We start from the raw sequence: 19,481 nt of genomic DNA, 5'->3' as shown, positions 1-19,481 counted from the left end.
GCTTAGTTCATTTTGAATATGTGTTACATTACGATTTAAGAGGTTTCGGGAGCATTGCGTAGGCATTGGAACTAGACCTAAACAACATCTTCTTCCCTCTCCATGCAGACAATTTGGGAAACTGTCATAGCCAAATCTATGGAGGTATTTTCTGTGCTCTGAAAAGAATTGAGTTAGGGGGTCGTTTGTTCCTCCATTATTCTTTTCTAACTACATCACAAGGAGCGATATTAGTTCAAGTGCCCATCTACCCTTAGGTGATATGTTCCACTGGTCTTGCCAGTGGGTGATCAACCGACGCCTCTCTTCTAGCCTTATACTGTCTTCTTTCTTTTCTCAAAATTTCTGCCAGGATTTGTCATCAGAAATTCTTCTATCTGTAGCTTGATAGTCTGCAAAGCGCTTATCCGATTGACAGCTATTGTTATTATTATTATTTTTTTTTGAGGGGAGTATAAAAAGCTCAGGAATTCAATTGGCGCATAAATGATATGTGGGGCATGCTCCCACTAAAACAAAACTCCAGTTCATCTACTTTTTCGTTACCTTCAATGTTTCGATGTTCCGGGACCCATATTAAGGTAACTTTATGGTTTTCACTCTAGGTGGTAAGGCTATTCCTACTTTGTTCCACCACTTTAGAGGTTATTGTAGCCGAATGGCTATCCGAAATAATAGCTATATTGCCCTTAAAAGAGAAATCTGCGATTAGTAACTTACAAGCTTCCTCAATTGCCGCTTGGAAGGCACTGCTGGTATTAGGGAAACGTACAGATTTTTTAATTTTAAGTCTATGAGAATATGTACCAGCTCCAACACCACTAACCATATTACTGTAATCTGTATATACTGTAGTGTTGAAGTTGTTTAGTGAGAATCCCTTATTCCATTCCTCCTTAGATGGAAGAGAGTGGCAAAATTGCTATTGAAAGTTACCGCCGGGACGATATAATCAGTCCTCCCCGAGATGTACTGAGTGAGTTTCCCACAATCATAGACTGGCATGACAATAAGTTTGGCCTTCCAGCGACTCGCTTCATTTAACCTAAATAAACTTATGGTTGTCGTCTTCTTCATATGTAGGTCTATTGGAATAACGTGTGTCAGTGCATTGAGAGCCTCCCTAGGACATGATCTTATTGCATCGACCGTTATTGCACCGGCTGATCTTTGTATTCTGCCAAGTAATTTGATGTGGTATTCTCTTTCTAGAGCTTTCCACCAAACCACCGAGCCATACGATGAAATTGCCTTAACCGCCTTATACAACCATAATGTGTACTTGGGTTGAAGACCCCATCTTCTTCCAACTATACGTTTACAGGCATGGAGGTAATACGTCGAAGATATTCTGCAATTGCTACGACTGTAGGGGAGATCAAAAAGAACATCGAAAATGCGGTAATGTTATGACCAATACCGTCTTGTTAATCTATGATTTAGTCGAGAGTAATACACTCAGTCGTCTGTGCTTGTCATCAATTCGTCTCTATTTGACCTCCTCTGGAGCTCTGCTGCTGAATAAATACAGGCTCAGGCGTCATAGCTATCGACCTCTGCCTGCTGCTGTTGAAACCGCATCACCAGCTTAGCAAACTTGCTCGCAGACACACAGGTTGTATGCCACACGCCAGGGTTCCTTCACCGCGCTTTCTAGCTGACCGAAGACAGTGCAATGAACGTTCTTCGCGCCTTCGAGCTCTTCAGGGCAGGTGGGGCAATATGGTGAAGTTGTCAGCCGAAATCTGTGCAGATAATTTTGAAATGACGGCTATTAGTTTTCTTGAGTTGCTATTTATGTTCAATGCATCAGCTCAGATCGGTGCGACGTACCCTACTATATATTATTCTTTTACTATAGCTAGGGTCACCTTTGTTTGGCATTATTCGGTTGCAGAAAATACGTATCGATGTGTGTATGTGATCGTTTTGTCAAAAATTTATAGTTTTCATTATATTCATAAGTACATTTTATTTTATTTTATTTACAGAAGGGCAAAATTAACAATATCATAACAAGTTATTTTAATTATGGAGCAATTTGTAACAAAAGTTCAAAAAGTAAATAAATATGTTTTTATATACGTATTTGGTTTTTAAGTATGCATGTATAAGTTAATGAGCTTTACATATGTATGTTTTTTTTACAAATATTGTATAATTAGGAAATATTGTACACAAAAATATTTTTTTTTTCACTGCACCACATCGATTTCGTCGTCATTTTCACTTATTTCGCCACTTGACGAATCATCACTGGAATAGCCATCCAATAAACGCTTTTCGTCGTTAGCTGATTGCGAATTGCTCTCCTGTTTACCAATTGGCGATGCAGTTGTTGTTGCGCAACTGTTTGCTGCTGAAGCGATTTGCTTCTCTTGTCCACTTTTAAGATTCTCCCGCGTATGCCGCCATTTCATTCGACGATTCTGGAACCAAACTTTAACCTGTAAAAAGCGGAAAACATACATATGTAAGTAGTCATTACAAAAGTAGATAGATTGTGCTCAAATCTAAGGCTTCATTACTAACCTGTGCATCTGTAAGATTGAGGCGAGCCGCTAACTTACGGCGATCCGGCTTGGTGATATATTTCTGTTGCTGGAATTGTATTTCGAGACCCTTGCGCTGTAAATTACTAAACACAGCACGCGACCATGAGCGTTTCCGTTTAGCACCACCACCGCTACTGCTAGTGGCGTTATTGTTGATATTATTCATGCTGATGCTACTACCGCTGGCAGTCGGTATTTGCAATTGTGTGGGCGTGTTGCTGCCGGTGGCATGATTTGACGATAGACTTGTACTCGGCGCAACATGGTGAGGATGGTGCTGCTGATGATGGTTGATCAGACTTGCTGTGCTCATAGGAATGTCCAATAGGTGGTGTGGGTGTGCTTTTAAGCCTGTGAATCGCGCTGGGAGTGCAGATGGTCCGAAGCTTTGTGAACTCAACGAAGCGGTGTGGAAGGATTTAAGGCCAAGATTGACGTCGCCACTAACACCAGCACCTAAATTCTGTAGTAATACCGGCGGTATGGCAAGCATTTGTGGATGTGTTGCACTCGATTTTTGTTGTTGAAAACGCAGGAGAGTTGAAGTGGCCAGTGTGGAGGAATATGGTGTGTGGAGAGTTACTAAAATAAATAAAGTAAATTTTTAACTGTTAAAACTATTAAAACTATTTCTGTATTCAACAGATAAAGAGAGTTGTTTTAGTAGGTCAAAATCCGATCTAATGATATCGAGATCTGAAATTTGGTCACAATTTCTGTGGAGTCTAAGGCATCCAAACTTGAAGAAATTATTCGATAAGCAGCTTTTTTCGTTAAACGCGAATAACTTTTTTATTGTCTTATATAATTGTTTGTTTTTTCAGATTATTATTATTTGGATACTGAGCACTGCGAACAAAAGATATTTGTCGTGCAAATCCTGCTAATACCCTATATTTTAAGACTTTTAAAAAAATGTAACACATTCAGGGGTTTATTGTTCCATAATTTATATGAATACACGGCGCAATACCAACAAGGTGGTGTACCCTTTTTCTGCCGAGTGCAGGACATTCTCAAAAAATGTGTTCTAAATTTTCAGTGTGCGTTTCACATTTTTTATTTTCTTTTATTTTTATTTCACAGAATCGGCAGTTGATGGCCTCAGAGAGACCAATTTCATTTAAGTGATATCTCATGCTAAAGTGGCCTGCACAGTAACCAGTTAAAAGTCGTAAGTGTATTCTACAGAACGAAAGTAGCTTATCAGAAATTCCTCTGTCCGGTGTTAGGAATTGTTTTGCTTGTCGCTGACCGATACAATTCGCCAGTGCTCAACGAATTCCTTCTTGTTCCACTTTCTTAGAAGTTCGTTAATGGATGCCTCCTTAAGTCCACAGAAAGGCTCAGACATGTTTGCCCCTTTTTCAGCTAATTTTTCAGATTATAATTAAATTTCGTTTTTCAGTTTGTAATTGAATTCTTGGTGCGTGACTATCATTCTATAGTGTGCGAATTCGAAACCTGGAGCATGAAATAACAAATGATGACGAAGTGTTTTCTAATAGTGATCGCGCCTCGCTAGACACGATTAAACAGGTGAAGCAGAATATTCAAGATTAAATGCGGTTTCTGCAACAAAAAATTGCATATTGTAATTAGTGGAAAACGCTTCAAAAAGAACCATTGTCTAAATGATTGTACTATATGTAGCGATTGAAGATAAAGAAGTTGCCTTCTAGATTCATAAGAAGGGATACCAGCTGGGAAATCAAGGGACCAATGCAGTCCATTGAGCCCGAATTCAATCATTTTTTTCTGGATCACTTCAATCCGTAGGGAGTGAAAGTCTTAGTACGGATCCCAAATAACAGCTATAATAGCAAAATGGCGCGATGAGCTGCTGGATGAGCTTAACGACGACATAGACATAGCAGAGCGAATAAAGATCCAGCGGCTTCTTTGACTGTGTCCTGTCGTCCTAATGGATACCAACGCTCCGGCTCTGAAAGCATTCGATGCGGTACCAGCTAGTGGTAATAGAGGAAGGTCCGCTCTGCGTTGGAAAGATCAAGTGGAGAAGGACTTGGCTTCGCTTGGTGTTTCCAACTGGTGTCGGTTAGCACGATAAAGAAACGCTTTGTTAAATTTAAAACTTGTTAAGCAAAGGCATTGAGTAGGCTTTGCAAGTTACATAATCCACAAGTGAGGGAAAAGTTAGCTTGCAAACAATGATGGTTCCCAAATCTTTAAATACGTTTTTCCTAGGTGAAATAAAACCTTAAATAATATAGAATATGGAGTAATCGAAAATTCCAGCGAATAACTTTGTGAGTAAGACACTATAAATCATTTTGGAACATTAGGGCTTAGATGATTGTGTTACACCAACATTTTAATGCATCAAGATTTTTAGATAATGAGAACTTATCGAATCATTTATCAGACGAAATAGTTTCACATCATCAATGAAGGTTAGACACTTTGACCATGTAAACCGTGGAGGTCAGTTATGAATGAATAGCAAGCAGGGATACCTGAATGACATTATCGGTCTTAACAACCGCACTGTTAATTCTGCCTTTTCCAAGCTGGATAAAGAAAGAAGTGGGTCTGGTGTTGAACTACGATAAGACGAAGCATCTCTTGTAATGGACCAAACAGTCGGTACACTTACCTATCGGCACTCACACCGCTGTTGACAGTTATTATTTCGAAGTATGGGTATGTACATGTGTAATATTACTGTGGCAGCAGTAGGAGCCTAGTACGCTCACAGGAGGCTTGAAAATTTGACGCTAACAATCAGTGGCCTCGGTAGTCTAGCGTAAGTGCACTAGCCTGCCATCCCAGAGATTGACCCGATTTACACGAGGAGACATCTGGAAGGGAAACATTTTGTTCGGGGGCGAAGGACGGTCGGGGAAGAGAGAAGGGATTTTGTCTCCCGTACTCGGCGACACGCTTTGTGCTTCTTATTCGTATTTCCAATCTTAAAGCAATTTTTGACAGTTGCTTCATTCGTTTTCTTCTTTCGTGGAAGAAGGTTCTGAGTTATGTGTTGGTTTTCAAGCAAACGGAAGATAACAAAGATGACAAACATCCGAACACTGCTTGGGAAATGCACGATTATTTTTGCTAGTAAAGTAGGTATAATTTACAATATATTATGGGGCATGTTTATGTTGAATTCTAATTTTCCTCGCATTTCTAGTTACTCAAGTTAATTTTAAGTTAATTATTTACATATGAAGTATTTTTAATTTAATTTTTTTTTATTCAAGTATAAGAATTTATAAATATATTTCAATAAAAAAACAACAAATTATTTATTATTTAACCAGTTTGCATTTTTCATTCATATATTTAAGAAACTGTTGTCGAACGCTCTCTGCTTTACATGTAAGCGCGTGCTAGAATACATCCGAACCAGACGATGCTAAAGTGTTAAATGTCAAAATGTCGCGGAAACATTTTTGCCCGTGTGAACGCGAATGAAACTTCAAAAGAGAATTTCCTGTGTCTCCCTTCCAGATGTCTCCTCGTGTAAATCGGGTCATTGTGGGTTCGAATACCACGTAAAGCACGGTCCTCGCACTTTTCCAAATTTACCTACTTTCCCAGTTTCTAAAAAACAAAAAAACAAAAAATTCATTCCTCAACCCCAAAAACTTATCCTTTCCATTCTTACTCCCGCACAATAGCCAGCGCATTATTTGCATTGTGACTGCCAAAACAAGCAAAATCAGTTGCATTGCATCTGTGGCGCCAGCAAGAGGAAGGCGCTCCAAGCAGTAAGAAGACGTTGTTCCTAAGCAACGGGTATTCCCATTACTTAGGACTGGTAGCGGCAGGCTAATCACCTACCCTGTCAGAAATCAAATAGATTAACGAAACCAATGCAAGACTGAGTCTTGTCGAAGCCCTATGCTCCCAAGAGGAGTGAGGAAGGAAAAAAATATTAACAATTTAACACAAAGCGTGATTTAATTTTCCCCTCTCCTTGGCTTTGAACAAATTTTGTAAGTCATTTAAGAAAAAATATTGTGCATTAAATTCAACATAAAACTAATTTAAAAGTAATTTTAATTTCTTATAAAAGAATTTATTTAATTTATAAGCCACTTTCAATCAGTATTCGCACTACAATCAATTGGAGGAAAAGCGTTGAATGTGTGAATATTTTCTTTCCGCCTGCCAAATTACTCAAGTAAGCTATAAGATAAGCGAATTTGTTCGGTCATTTAAACAAAAAATAAACATCGTATGGAAGGCAAAATAAAAAATCAGCACGATTTTGTTAAATCGAAATTCAAATAAAATCAAATCAATTACGAAATGTTTACGTGCAATCATACACATACAAGTAGACATAAAGAAATATACGTATTTACATTTTCAATGATTCCACTTTAAGGCACTATTTAAAAAGCAGAGAAATACCATCGACCAAATTGAGTTGGTAATTAATTGTTCCGACACGAAGCTGCAGACAAACAGAACAAACAAACAAATAAACCATTCGATTAACCAATACTCATCATCATCACCATCCACCTGCAGTCAGCGAGTGAGTGAATGAGTGAGTAAGAATAGAAACAACAACAATCATCTCAAATCGATCAGTAATGTGCGCTGATCTTAAACGCTGATAGATGAGGCGCCTGTTGGGGGCCACTTTGATAACATCTGACTGTCTTTCGGATTACCGACCTGCCCGCCTGCAGAGCAGCCTGCCACATATCAGCACCACATAATCAAATCAAATAGCGTTGTATCATCATCATCAAAGCAATAACCACAAAATCAACACAACCTGCACCATCTCCATAATGGTATTCAAATAATCTGAACTGCAAAAATTTTGATATTTAAGTAATGATCTTCAGTATAAGAATCATCATCGTATAAATGTGTACATATGTATGTATATATAATATATAAACGGTGAAAAATGGGGAAAGCACAAGACGTGTATTGATGAACAATTCGGCGAACAATACTCTGAGGTAGCCTTAAGTATACGCGTACAACATAAAGCGCTGATTGGTGGTGTTGTGGAATTGGTTGTAAGGAAAATTTTATAGATAAGAGTTTTGAAAAGTGTTTTTTAGCTAATGAGAACTTTAAATCTCAGTAATACAAATTCCAAAAGGCTTTTCTAGTTAGCAAGGGACGTTCAGAATAAAAAAGTAACAGATTGAAAATCAGGTTAACAAAATTTTAAATGATAAGATTTTTGTTGTTGAGAAATATTGGCTTGATAGCAAAGAATCAGGAACACGCATATTAAGCAACCAATAAATAAAATATTTTAGTAAGTAACAAATTTCATGACATTGATGATGGAAAATAATTTCGAGCGAAAGTAGCTGAGGTATGCCATTCTGAACCCTTTCAACTTCTTCTTCTAAGCAATTCAAGGTCCCATAATACATAATGCATACATTAATGACTTTGGATAAAATCACAAGAAGGTTACATCAGGTTTTTTTGTAGTCGGTTTAGAGTAGCCAACTTATTTATGTAGATCATATACATAGGTCCGTTGTGCTACCACTGTGTAACACGGGAACCTTATTGCTTATTTATCATGGAACCACTTAGACGCTCTTATAAAGCGTAGGATAGGTTTTATCCCAACAGCGGATAGTTCCGTTACAGAGTCAAAATGGTTTTTTCCTAACCACCTTGCTCTAATAAGGCTGGACAATTATAGAAGAAGTGTTATACTGTTTCTTCCTCTTCTTCGTATCTACAACTTCTGCAGTATTCATGAGAAAATACTCCTAGTCTAGAATAGTGATTACGTAACAGCCAGTTACCGGTGACACAAGTCACGACTTTTGAGATGTACTCTTTTGAGAGGTTGAGCAATTCTCCTGAACAACACAACAAAGTCCAAAGGTGCCAAATCACACGATAGTGGAGGCCAGCGTAGCACCTGGCTTTGCACCCAGTAGCGCACATGACACCATCCAAAATCGAGTAGTGTATGATTCTATCTCGTACGGTTAATTGATTTTCTTAATTTTTCAAATATTAAGACGCGATTATGCCTCCAGCCGGACAAACTGAATTAAGCACTGAATTTTTCGAAGGATAACGGTATCGTACCAGGTGTTTAACCTTACGGTAATGTACGATCACTTAACGGAATTGGATGACCGAAGAGCTTTTTTGAAATATCTGTGAAAACGCACTTATTTTCAAAGTATTTTATAAACACTTAGCCCGTAAGAGAAAATATATATTTAGTATATTACATTCAACATCTTCCCATACATACATACATACATGTATTCATCATATTTTGTCATATCGGGTGTTTTTTTTAACTGCATGAGAATTATCGATAACTATGGTTTGACAGCTGAGAATGGCAAATTTTGTTGACATATTTGTTCAGCAAGGTTTGGCAAGTCATCATCATCGTTTAACGCTAGAACAAAGCATCCAAATAGTTTAAATTTACTTTGAAAGAAAAAGAAAATAAATCTCTTCGCGAAGTTAATAGGGTGTTCTTCTTTGTTCTTCGACTACGTGAAAAATTTTACGTGAAGATCTTGAAATCAACGTCTGCGTCGCATTTTTGATAAGTCAGCTCATTTAAATTTATTATTCAGATTTATTGGAAAAAGTTGCCAGAAATCGGATTGATTGAATGGACCATGTAACTCGTAGCAGCGGCGGACATCATCTTCAAAAAATAAACGCCATGAAATTATCTATCAGATTATAATAAAAAAATGCATTCCAACAATATTTCTATTTTGTATTAACATTTTAAGCCCTTAAGTTCTTAAAAAAGCACCCAATAGAGGCTGCATGGGTTACGACTAATATACTTCGCGCTGCTTTGAATCCAGGCCATAAAAATCTTGTTTAATAGCGGAAAAAAGGAAAAAAACTCACTATCGAATAATATTAATCTAATTGTGAATGGTGACAATTGAAGTCAGATATATTTTCTATGCTTTGGGTGTAGGTACAAGCGATACAAAGTTCTAATATAAACTCTTGACTTCCATATTTCTGCCTGTTTGGCAATGCTTTTCGCATCAGCTGAATTACCTTCGTTTAAATTATAAATAAATAAATTACTTTTTTTCTCCATTCTTTGCTATTTTAAACTTAAACTTCTCGCCTAACTATCCAATTTCAATTGTTAGCCAGCTGATTTTTATTTTGCCAACTACTGATCAAATTGCCAAGCTTGCCATCACGGTACTTCGTTACTTGGTGCTTAAAAGTTGGATATGCTAAAACAAAATATACGTAAAACTGCCAAGTAACGAAGCAACGAACTCGGTGGGAGAACCCCTATTGATATAATTTGTTATGGTTTTCATTAACGAACGCTTGTATGTTTATTTTGCCATTCTGTGATGCTGCAACCTCTCAATGCTGATCATTGGCAACAACAAAATTATTACCATTCAAGGGGATGCGTGGTCGTTTTTATGAGTGTTTGAGGCGAATGTACACTCATGAGCACTTGATTGATTATATTCCATCACACCTAATACTCGTAAAATCAATAAAGTTTAAACGGTTCGCTTAACTGACACAGCCAAAGACTTGACCGTTTCACCTGCATTCTCGTATATCCCTGCAGGAAAATTCTGAAGAACTGAAATAAAATTGTACATACAAGTACGAAATAACTTGGTCAACGGTTGAGGGGATTTCTCTTTTTTAGTTCTATTTTTTAGCACTTCTATTTTCTGTACAATTTCAGTTAAATTTTTGTTCTCTGAGTAGAGATATTATAAGTTTAGAGAATAGAGATTGGTACAAACATGAATTTATCAAAAGGTTAATTGATCACCCAACAATCCGATTATAATTATCTAGCAATTTGAGCAATGTTTTCTTATAATTAAATCTATCAGTGCAATTGCCAATGTATTGGCTAACTGTGCATCAACGGTTACCCCACAGGGACCACAGCTAATAATCCGAATCAGTTCTACGGCAATCATGAATTGGTCAACGATTAAGTATGCAATTTACATAAAGAGCTATGGTCCAGTCTAGAACGCTGTAGAACTGCAAAGTGTTTCCTTCTAAATCTTGGTGGAAAAGGGGATCGGTTGATGGTCGGTATTATTACAGGACACAACCCAAAGGGGCAGCGTATGGCCACCATTAGAATCATTGAGAACCCGATTTGTCTGCCTTGCTTGGAGGAGTCGAATAGCACTGATTATTTTCGCTGTAAGTGTCCTGTCTATACTAGAGTAAGGCTACGAACTTTTGAGTAAAATTTGTTCTCTCAAACTGGAGGATATTTTCAGATTTGCCAAAGAATCTGGAAAATTTTCACGAGACTAGCTAACTCTGTCCTTCTCTCCTTTCCTCCTTGATTATCAACCCTTTTCCTTTCCTCGGCTTTTTAGCCCGAGTGTTTAAGAGTTACCATTTTGTCGGTTTTTCTTGCCTCGCTTTTTTTCAAATTTTAATTTGAATCCATAAGTGTATATACTTATATAAATTTCATCGAAAATGAGACGCAAGCAGCAAAATTATATTGTATTGTATAATCATTGCATTTGAAAAATAATTAAATCGGAAAGCAACCACCTTACTTGTAATGGGAAATCGGTCACAAACAAGGTTATGTATCGACCTATTCTCCAAATATAGAAATATTGAAGGAACCTATACCAATGACATAAAACAGTGTTTTTCATATGCCAAGTTTTATTTTATGCTGAGGACTTTAAAATCTATTCTATTGTAAGAAACTCATCCGATTCGCAAGTACTCCAAAATGAGCTTGATAAATTTTTTCTTGCTGTACTAATAATCAACTATTTTTAAATATTTCGGAATGCTATTATATTACTTTCGCCAAATGTTTGTATCCTTTGAAGACATCTAATTGTTGTCTGAGGTCGGTCAGTGAAATATTGGGCATAGGAGTCATTTTTGTCACAAAGTTCACTTTTACTAGTCACATTAACTATTCGACTTATACTCACGGCGGCCGCCGTGGCTGAATGGATTGGTGCGTGACTGCGCGAACGTAGGTTCGAATCTCGGTGAAACATCAAAATGAAGAAAAAAAATTGTCTTATAGCCATGAAAAAGCTCCTCATAAAAAATATTTGGTCCCTTCATGTATGAAACAACATCAAAACGCACGCCACAAATAGAAGGAGGAGCTCGGCCAAACACCCAGAAATGCTGTTTGACTCATCATTTGTTCGTTCTAAAGTGGAATATGCACCCTTCATCTGGAGACCTTATCATGCCTGTCACATAACTTGATTTGAACGTATTCAAAAAGTTTTTATTGGCATTGTTATACATTCGCTTCGATTTCATTACCCCATACCCACTATTCTAGACGCCTAATTTTCGATTTGAAATTTATACAGCCTCGGCGATCTATTTTGTCTTTAGCCCCTTAACCTACAATGACGGGCATAGCCCGGTGGTCGGGCCAGAAGTGAATATTATTTGGTGTCATAAGTCGTGCGAATGTTCCGAACGCTGCGCGAGTTTGTATACGATTTCGGCCCAACATCTTCAAAACTAAATCGTAGGTTAAGGGGTCATCTTTCGTGTTTGATATTATTCAAGGTGTTGTGGATTGGCCCTCCCTTCTGTAGGGAATCTGTCTTAACACCCCGTCTTGAGCGTTTCGTAGTTCATATTTTTTCCATATTGGATCGGATCGATTTCAATGATATTTACAAATTTATTGGGATGGACTTTGCTAAATACTTTGCTTTTAAATACTCTTTAATTATGCCTTCAAATAATTTGATTTAGGATGTTATGTTATATTTTTTTCTGTTTGTTCTGTTTTTATTGACTAATAATAATTGTTGACAATAAATAAATAAATTAATTAATTAAAAAAATATATATATCTGTCAAAAAAAGTACCGGGAATTGTTCAATAAAACGTAAAATAAACGTTTAATCAAGAAAATATAATAAATTTGTCGCCTTCAAAAGAGGATTCATTCGTAGCAATACACATATGCCAACGATTATTCCAGTAATCAAAGCACCTTTTAAACGCGTTTGAAGAGATCTTCCTAATGCATAACTCCTTTACTGCCCCAAAAACTAAAGTTTGAGAACCATCGAAAAATCGAAAGCAGCTACTGAGATAGCCTTTTAAAATCTCTACTAATTCAATCTAATGCAGGTAAAACATAACAATGAGAACTGCTTAAATTTTCGATTTTACTAAATAACCATTGGTTCTGAGGCAGAAAAACACATTTTGGTACACAATTAAATACTTTGTGGGCACTTATTAAGTAGGTAATTTTTTGGCTTGCTGTTTATTTTATTTTGAAATAGAACTCCGCTAATTAAGCTGAATATCATCACTGACTATAAAATGCAGGAAAGTAATATATTGTAAATACCCTAATTAATTATAAATATACATTACGTACTTTTTGCAACCATACGGAGGTAAGGCTGCTAATTATAGTCAAATGAATGCAGACGTGGAACAATTGAAGCCTCCCAGGGAAAAGAAAACGAAGAAACACACATAAATCCTTCTTTCCAATTGACTAGTAGGGCACAGTGCCAAAGCACTCGATTTTCCAGCAGGGAATGTACTCACATTAATATGTGGGGTCGTCTACCCATACTTGTATGTTGTGTATATGGATGTGTATACTTTAAATGCATATCATGAAATGTGTGTGCTTCTTTCAGACATTATTGGTGTTTATTCGTGTTTAAATTCACTGGCTCCACCTCATTCGGCGCTTCACACCAGGGTGGCGAAGTGATTGGCTCATAATGACTAAAATGACACAGTCGGATATATTTTTTGTAAACCTTTTAAAAAATGATCATTTAATAAGCCTTTATTAATTATATTTATGCAAGCGTATTTGAATGCGTGCTGCGCTGTTGGTGTGCTATCCATCGATATGCCATCCTCAAATTAACGATCATTTTTACTGTTACTCCAGAAGTATGCGAAGAATTTATTCGGGTTTAAATTTTTGTCATATGATTTTAGTGGACGGAAATACTTTGTATATTGGAAAGAAGTCATTTGCTTCCAAATAAGGTGTTGGACTGTAAATACTGTAGCTGTTAATGATATTAAGGGTATAGCTAAGATAAAACCATATAATTATTTCATCTGATTCTGCAAATACAGTGCACTCGCGGTAACTCGAATAGCCGCTAAGTCGAACGACGTGCTAACTCGAACACATTTTTTCCCCTATTGACTTCTTTTTAACTCGAACAATAAGAAAGCGCTATAACTCGAACAAAAAAACAAATTTATTTGTACACACATTCTTTTCAAACATGTACATTTTGTACATAGATACATATGTAATAGTATATGTATATAAATTATATGTATACTAGTGTATTGTCCATATGAATATTTCGGCGTTAATATCCCGTTAGTTTTCTGGGAACAACATCTTGCATTGACCAAATTGCTTTAAATTTGTCATTTGTAGTGTATCAGTGCACGTGAGTAATGGATCGTAAAAGGTTGAAGTGTTTAACATTAAAAGAGAGGGCTGAAGTCCTTAACAAAATTAAACGTGGACGTAGTGTTACTTCTCTAGCGAAGGAATATGGGGTAGCCAAGTCCACCATAAGTCTTATAAAAAAGAAAGATAAGGCAATTTATGGCTTGCACTAACGCTACCGGCAACCATAAGCTTAAACTTCTCGTTATTGACAAAGCAAGAAATCCTCGTGTTTTCAAAAATTTTAACTGTCCGGTGGAGTACAAAAATTCCAAATCAGCCTGGATGACTTCGGCGATTTTCAAAGACTGGTTTCATAATTCGTTCGTGCCGCAGGTAAAATCCAGATTCATTAAAACAATTTTTTTAACCAAGTTAAATGACTTTAATATTTGGGTAAGAAAATATTTGAAAGATGGGGGACTACCTGAGAAGGCTTTTCTTCTAATTGATAATGCCCCATCACATCCCAACGAAATCGAATTAAAGTCCGAGGATGGTTTAATTTTAACTATGTTTATGCCGCCGAATGTGACACCATTGATCCAGCCAATGGACCAAAATGTGATTCGTATAACGAAACTATACTACAGAAATTTTCTACTGGCTTCCATTTTCAACAATCGATCGAAAAATCGATATCGATGACTGTTTTTTTAACATAGCACACTCAATTGATAAGTCGAACAAATTCGATAAATCGAACAGCGCCTGTTTTAATTAGTTCGAGTTATCGCGAGTGCACTGTATTGTCAAACTGACGTGATATACACGGATTTTTCTAAAGCCTTTGATAAAATCTCCCATACGATTTTAATAACTAAATTGGCTTGTCTCGGTTTTCATTCTACTTTCCTTAATTGGATTCGGTCCTATTTAATAAAGTGATGCTGCACTGTAGTTATCGATGGTGTTTCTTCGAAACACTACACTGCCACCTCTGGTGTACCTCAGGGTAGTATTTTAGGACCTTTGTTATTTGTTTTGTTTATTAATGATATTTATTCGTGTTTTTCCTTTGCTAATTTTCTTCTCTATGCTGATGATCTTAAAGTGTACGCTGAAATAAGAAATTCTAGTGATTCAGCCGCCCTACAGTCCGAGTTGAATAATTTATTTTCCTGGTGCCTTATAAATCGTCTATTTCTTAATATTGAAAAATGTCATAAAATCACATTTTCTAAGCTTCAAAACCCCCTCAACACCTCTTATCATATCAATTATACATATCTTGCCTCGTCTGATGTGATAAAAGATTTAGGGGTTTTCTTTGATTCAAAGCTTAATTTTATAACGCACCTAAATTATGCCGTTTCCAATTCTCTTGCTATGCTCGCCTTTGTTAGACGTAACTCATCGCACTTCACTGATCCATATACTCTTAAGATTTTATACTCCGCGTTTGTGCGGTCCAAATTAGATTATGCCTCTTTTATTTGGAGGCCTTATCATGCAGTTCATATAAATCGAGTGGAGAGGGTTCAAAAAAGTTTTGTGCGTTTCGCGCTACATTCACTCAATTTCTCAGACCCCAAACCATCATACGTCTCACGCTGTCGTTTGATTAGTCTCTGTCCATTAAGTGACAGAGGCACGTTTCAGTCAGTTTCTTTTATTTTCGATCTTGTTAATGGACTAATTGACTGCCCGTTTCTTCTTGAAAGAATACATTTTAATGTTCCTTGCAGGAATTTTCGCCGTGTCAAAATTTTTCATGTTGGCGTTAGGAGGACATTATATAGTTCCAAAGCACCTCTTGTTAGAACGCTGTCTGACATTAACTATCTCGCCTCATTTTTGGATCTAGACTTTTCCAGAGCGAAACATGTATTTAATACCCAATTAAAAAATTTCTTCCTTTGTAAGAATTCTAAATAACTACCTAATATATTTTGTTAATTTAGTTTAATAAGCTTTAATTTTGTCAACTACTTCTATATAAATACTCTTAGTTCTATTGTAGTCAGTAAGAAACTTTGTATTTCTTGACTTTCTAAAATGAATTAATCCTCTCTGTAAGTTATAAGAAATTTTATTTTTTTCTTTTTACTCATTAAAATTGAAGCTAGTTAACTATAAGTTTAATTTTACTTTGATTAATTAATTTAGCATTAATCTGTTTTCATAGTCTGTAAGAAATACTGTATTTTTAGACTATTAATTGAATTAAATGAATTAAATACTGGATACGAAACTAAATCACCCCTCTTGCGACGTTGACATGTAATCGATAACTTCAAACCAAAATTTATGATTTTCTAATTTTATTTGTAAATTTTTAGACGTTCTGGAGTACATTTTCTGTTTGTTGCAGAGAAAAGTCATAAAGTAAAAATATGCAGTTTTAATTTCTCGGATAATAGAAGATTTTTTTTATTAATTGGTGGCTAATACGACATTCTAAGAGTGTCTGGTATTTACTTTCTTTGTTAGAGGTTCAAGGACTATTTTCACGTGAATAATGCAGAATTTTGTAAATTTGTTGTATAGAGAGGACGGAACGGTCTTGATTTCAGTCTCTTCGGATTTAATTAGTAGAAATATGGCCTTGCGAGATCGAGCTTGAGCCTTTCTTGATGCCGCTGTTCAGATCAATTTTGTTAAGGAAATTAAGAACGAACTGAACCGGTAATAACTTGCACCAAAAAAGTTTTTAGAAAAAGGTAATTTTTTTAACTTTTATTTTATTGAAAAAAAAAATGAATGTTTAAAGGTGACATTTAGTATTAGAGTCAAATAATAACAGTTCAAATGGGATTTTTATTTTTCCTAAACAAAAATGTTACTTTTATTTTGACTTAATATAATCTTCAGTTCCAGTACCAATTGATTCGTATTGAGGTATGGATTTCAAAAATATATAACTTTTTTGTATTGGGTCATTCTGATTCAACAGACGAGATAAAACTAGCTGCGGCCTATACCCAGCTCAGTTGCTCACACTTTTCGTATAACAAAAAGCGCTGTTATTTGCTAGGATCTGTGATTTGCTATCAAAACAAAAGATGTATTCACTTTGGGGTTCCTCACATAATCGACGGTTAGTTTAATTGCTAGAACAACCGCCGAGAAAATTATGCGCATTGTGTAAAAAAATCAATGACATATTCTTCTTCTTCTTAATTGGCGCTATAACCGCTTACGCGATTTTGGCCGAGTATAACAAAGCGCGCCAGTCGTTTCTTTCTCGTGCTAACCGGCGCCAGTTGGACACACCAAGTGAAGCCAAGTCCTTCTCCACTTGATCTTTCCAACGCAGAGGAGGCCGCCCTCTTCTTCTGCTACCATCAGCTGGTACCGCATCGAATACTTTCAAAGCCGGAGCGTTTGTATCCATTCGGACGGCATGACCCAGCCAACGTAGCCGCTGGATCTTTATGCGCTGCGCTATGTCTATGTCGTCGTAAAGCTCATACAGCTCATCGTTCCATCGTCTGCGATATTCGCCGTAGCCAACGTGCAAAGGTCCAAAAATCTTACGCAGAATCTTTCTCTCGAACACTCCAAGCGTCGCTTCATCGGATGTTGTCATCGTCCAAGCTTCAGCGCCATACGTTAGGACGGGCATGATGAGAGTCTTGTAGAGTGTCAGTTTTGTTCGTCGAGAGAGGACTTTACTGCTCAGTTGCCTACTTAGTCCAAAGTAGCACTTGTTGGCAAGAGAGATTCTACGTTGGATTTCAAGGCTGACATTGTTATCGGTGTTAATGCTGGTTCCTAAATAGACGAAGTCTTTTACAACCTCGAAATTATAACTGTCTACAGTGACGTGGGTGCCGATACGCGAGTGCGCCGACTGTTTGTTTGAAGACAGGAGGTACTTCGTTTTGTCCTCGTTCACCACCAGACCCATTCGCTTTGCCTCTTTATCTGCGTTATCGCTATTCTCACCTCGTCATGATCGGGTAGCGGAACGACAATTCCGTCGTCAACGATTGGGGTATCGGGATCTTCACTTTCTCGGTGACATGCGCAGCTGTCACTGTTTAATAGGTTCGAGAAGTGTTCCCTCCATAATTTAAGATTGCTCTGTACGTCAGTCACCAGTTCGCCGTCTTTGTTCTTACAGGGAAACGCCCCGGTCTTAAAACCTTCTGTAAGCCGCCGAACTTTCTGGTAGAATTTTCGGGCGTTGTTCCTGTTGGCCAGCATCACAAGCTCTTCGCACTTACGTATTGTATTTCGGCCTCTCTTTTCTTCTTTCGGATAATACGTCTCTCTTCCTTTTTCAGCTCTCTGTAGCGGTCCCACATGGCTCGCGTTGCGCCCGATCGCAGCGTGGCTCTATAGGTGGCATCCTTTCTTTCTGCGGCAGCATGACATTCCTCGTCGTACCAATTGTTTTTTCGCGCTCGCCGGAATCCGATTTCTTCTTCGGCGGCGGTGCGTAGAGAACGAGAAATGTTGCTCCATTGCTCATGCATGCCGGTTTGTTGGGCAGTACTCTCCGAGAGCAGGAGTGAGAGTCGAGTGGCGAATCTTCTGGATGTCTGTTGTGATTGCAGCTTTTCGATGTCGAACATTCTTTGCGTAGGTAGATGCACGTTTTTTGCTGCACAGAGGCGTGTGCGCAGTTTGGCTGCAACAAGGTAGTGATCCGAGTCGATGTTGGGTCCTCGGATCGTACGTACATCTAATACACTAGAAGCGTGTCTTCCATCTATCACAACATGATCGATCTGGTTTCGTGTTTTTCGATCAGGAGACAGCCAGGTGGCTTGGTAAATCTTCTTATGCTGGAATCTGGTGCAACAGACTACCATGTTTCGGGCCCCGGCGAAGTCGATCAGCCTCTGTCCGTTACCGGATGTTTCGTTGTGCAGGCTGAATTTTCCGACTGTGGGACCAAAAATTCCCTCCTTGCCCACCCTGGCGTTGAAGTCGCCAAGCACGATTTTTATGTCGTGGCGGGGGCAGCGCTCATAGGAACGTTCCAGGCGCTCATAGAAGGAATCTTTGGTCGCATCGTCCTTCTCTTCCGTCGGGGCGTGGGCGCAAATTAGCGATATGTTGAAAAAACGAGCTTTGATGCGGATTGTTGCGAGACGCTCGTCCACCGGAGTGAACGACAGTACTTGGCGACGAAGTCTCTCTCCCACAACAAATCCGACACCGAATTTGCGTCCCAAACCCAACGCACAACCAGCTATCCTGGAATGTTTCGCCTTCTCACGTTAGCTCACTGCCGAACGGATGTTCGGAAGCTACCCAGAGGATACGTGGGCTAATCCCGGCCGTTGTGAGCTGCTTGAACCATATGCAGAAGAATCGCATTCCCAAGTGAATGGCGATCAGTAACTTTCCCCACTTGCGTGGGCTTCTACACATGGAACCATCCTCCAATGACATATTGCATTTTCATTATTTTTTATTGCTGCCACCGACGTGAAGTCTGAAGCCTTGGATCCGTCAGTAAACAGAAAGTTTCATCCAGAATTGCTGTAAGATACTGATGCATCCGCGAATGTTTATAAGTAAATCGTGTTTGAAGTATTTTGCTTAG

The 19,481-nt window shown here is 37.8% G+C and overlaps 1 protein-coding gene across 1 annotated transcript in view; it reads right to left on the bottom strand.

The window, feature by feature from the left end:
- Positions 1–2,109: 2,109 nt before the first annotated feature.
- The window catches only part of LOC128864508 (homeobox protein H2.0), a 43,647-nt gene continuing 26,275 nt past the window's right edge, over positions 2,110–19,481 (bottom strand). Inside the window, exons 2-3 of the mRNA XM_054104206.1 lie at positions 2,533–3,137; positions 2,110–2,447 (exon numbers count right to left, since the gene is read on the bottom strand). Coding sequence (XP_053960181.1) covers positions 2,196–2,447; positions 2,533–3,137 — 857 coding nt within the window. The 3' untranslated portion in view covers positions 2,110–2,195. The remainder of the gene's footprint in view (positions 2,448–2,532; positions 3,138–19,481) is intronic.

Source organism: Anastrepha ludens, chromosome 5 (assembly GCF_028408465.1).
Source record: "Anastrepha ludens isolate Willacy chromosome 5, idAnaLude1.1, whole genome shotgun sequence".
Lineage (NCBI taxonomy): Eukaryota > Metazoa > Arthropoda > Insecta > Diptera > Tephritidae > Anastrepha > Anastrepha ludens.
The sequence above is the reverse complement of the archived record's forward strand: the minus strand, read 5'-3'. Positions and strand labels throughout refer to the sequence as shown.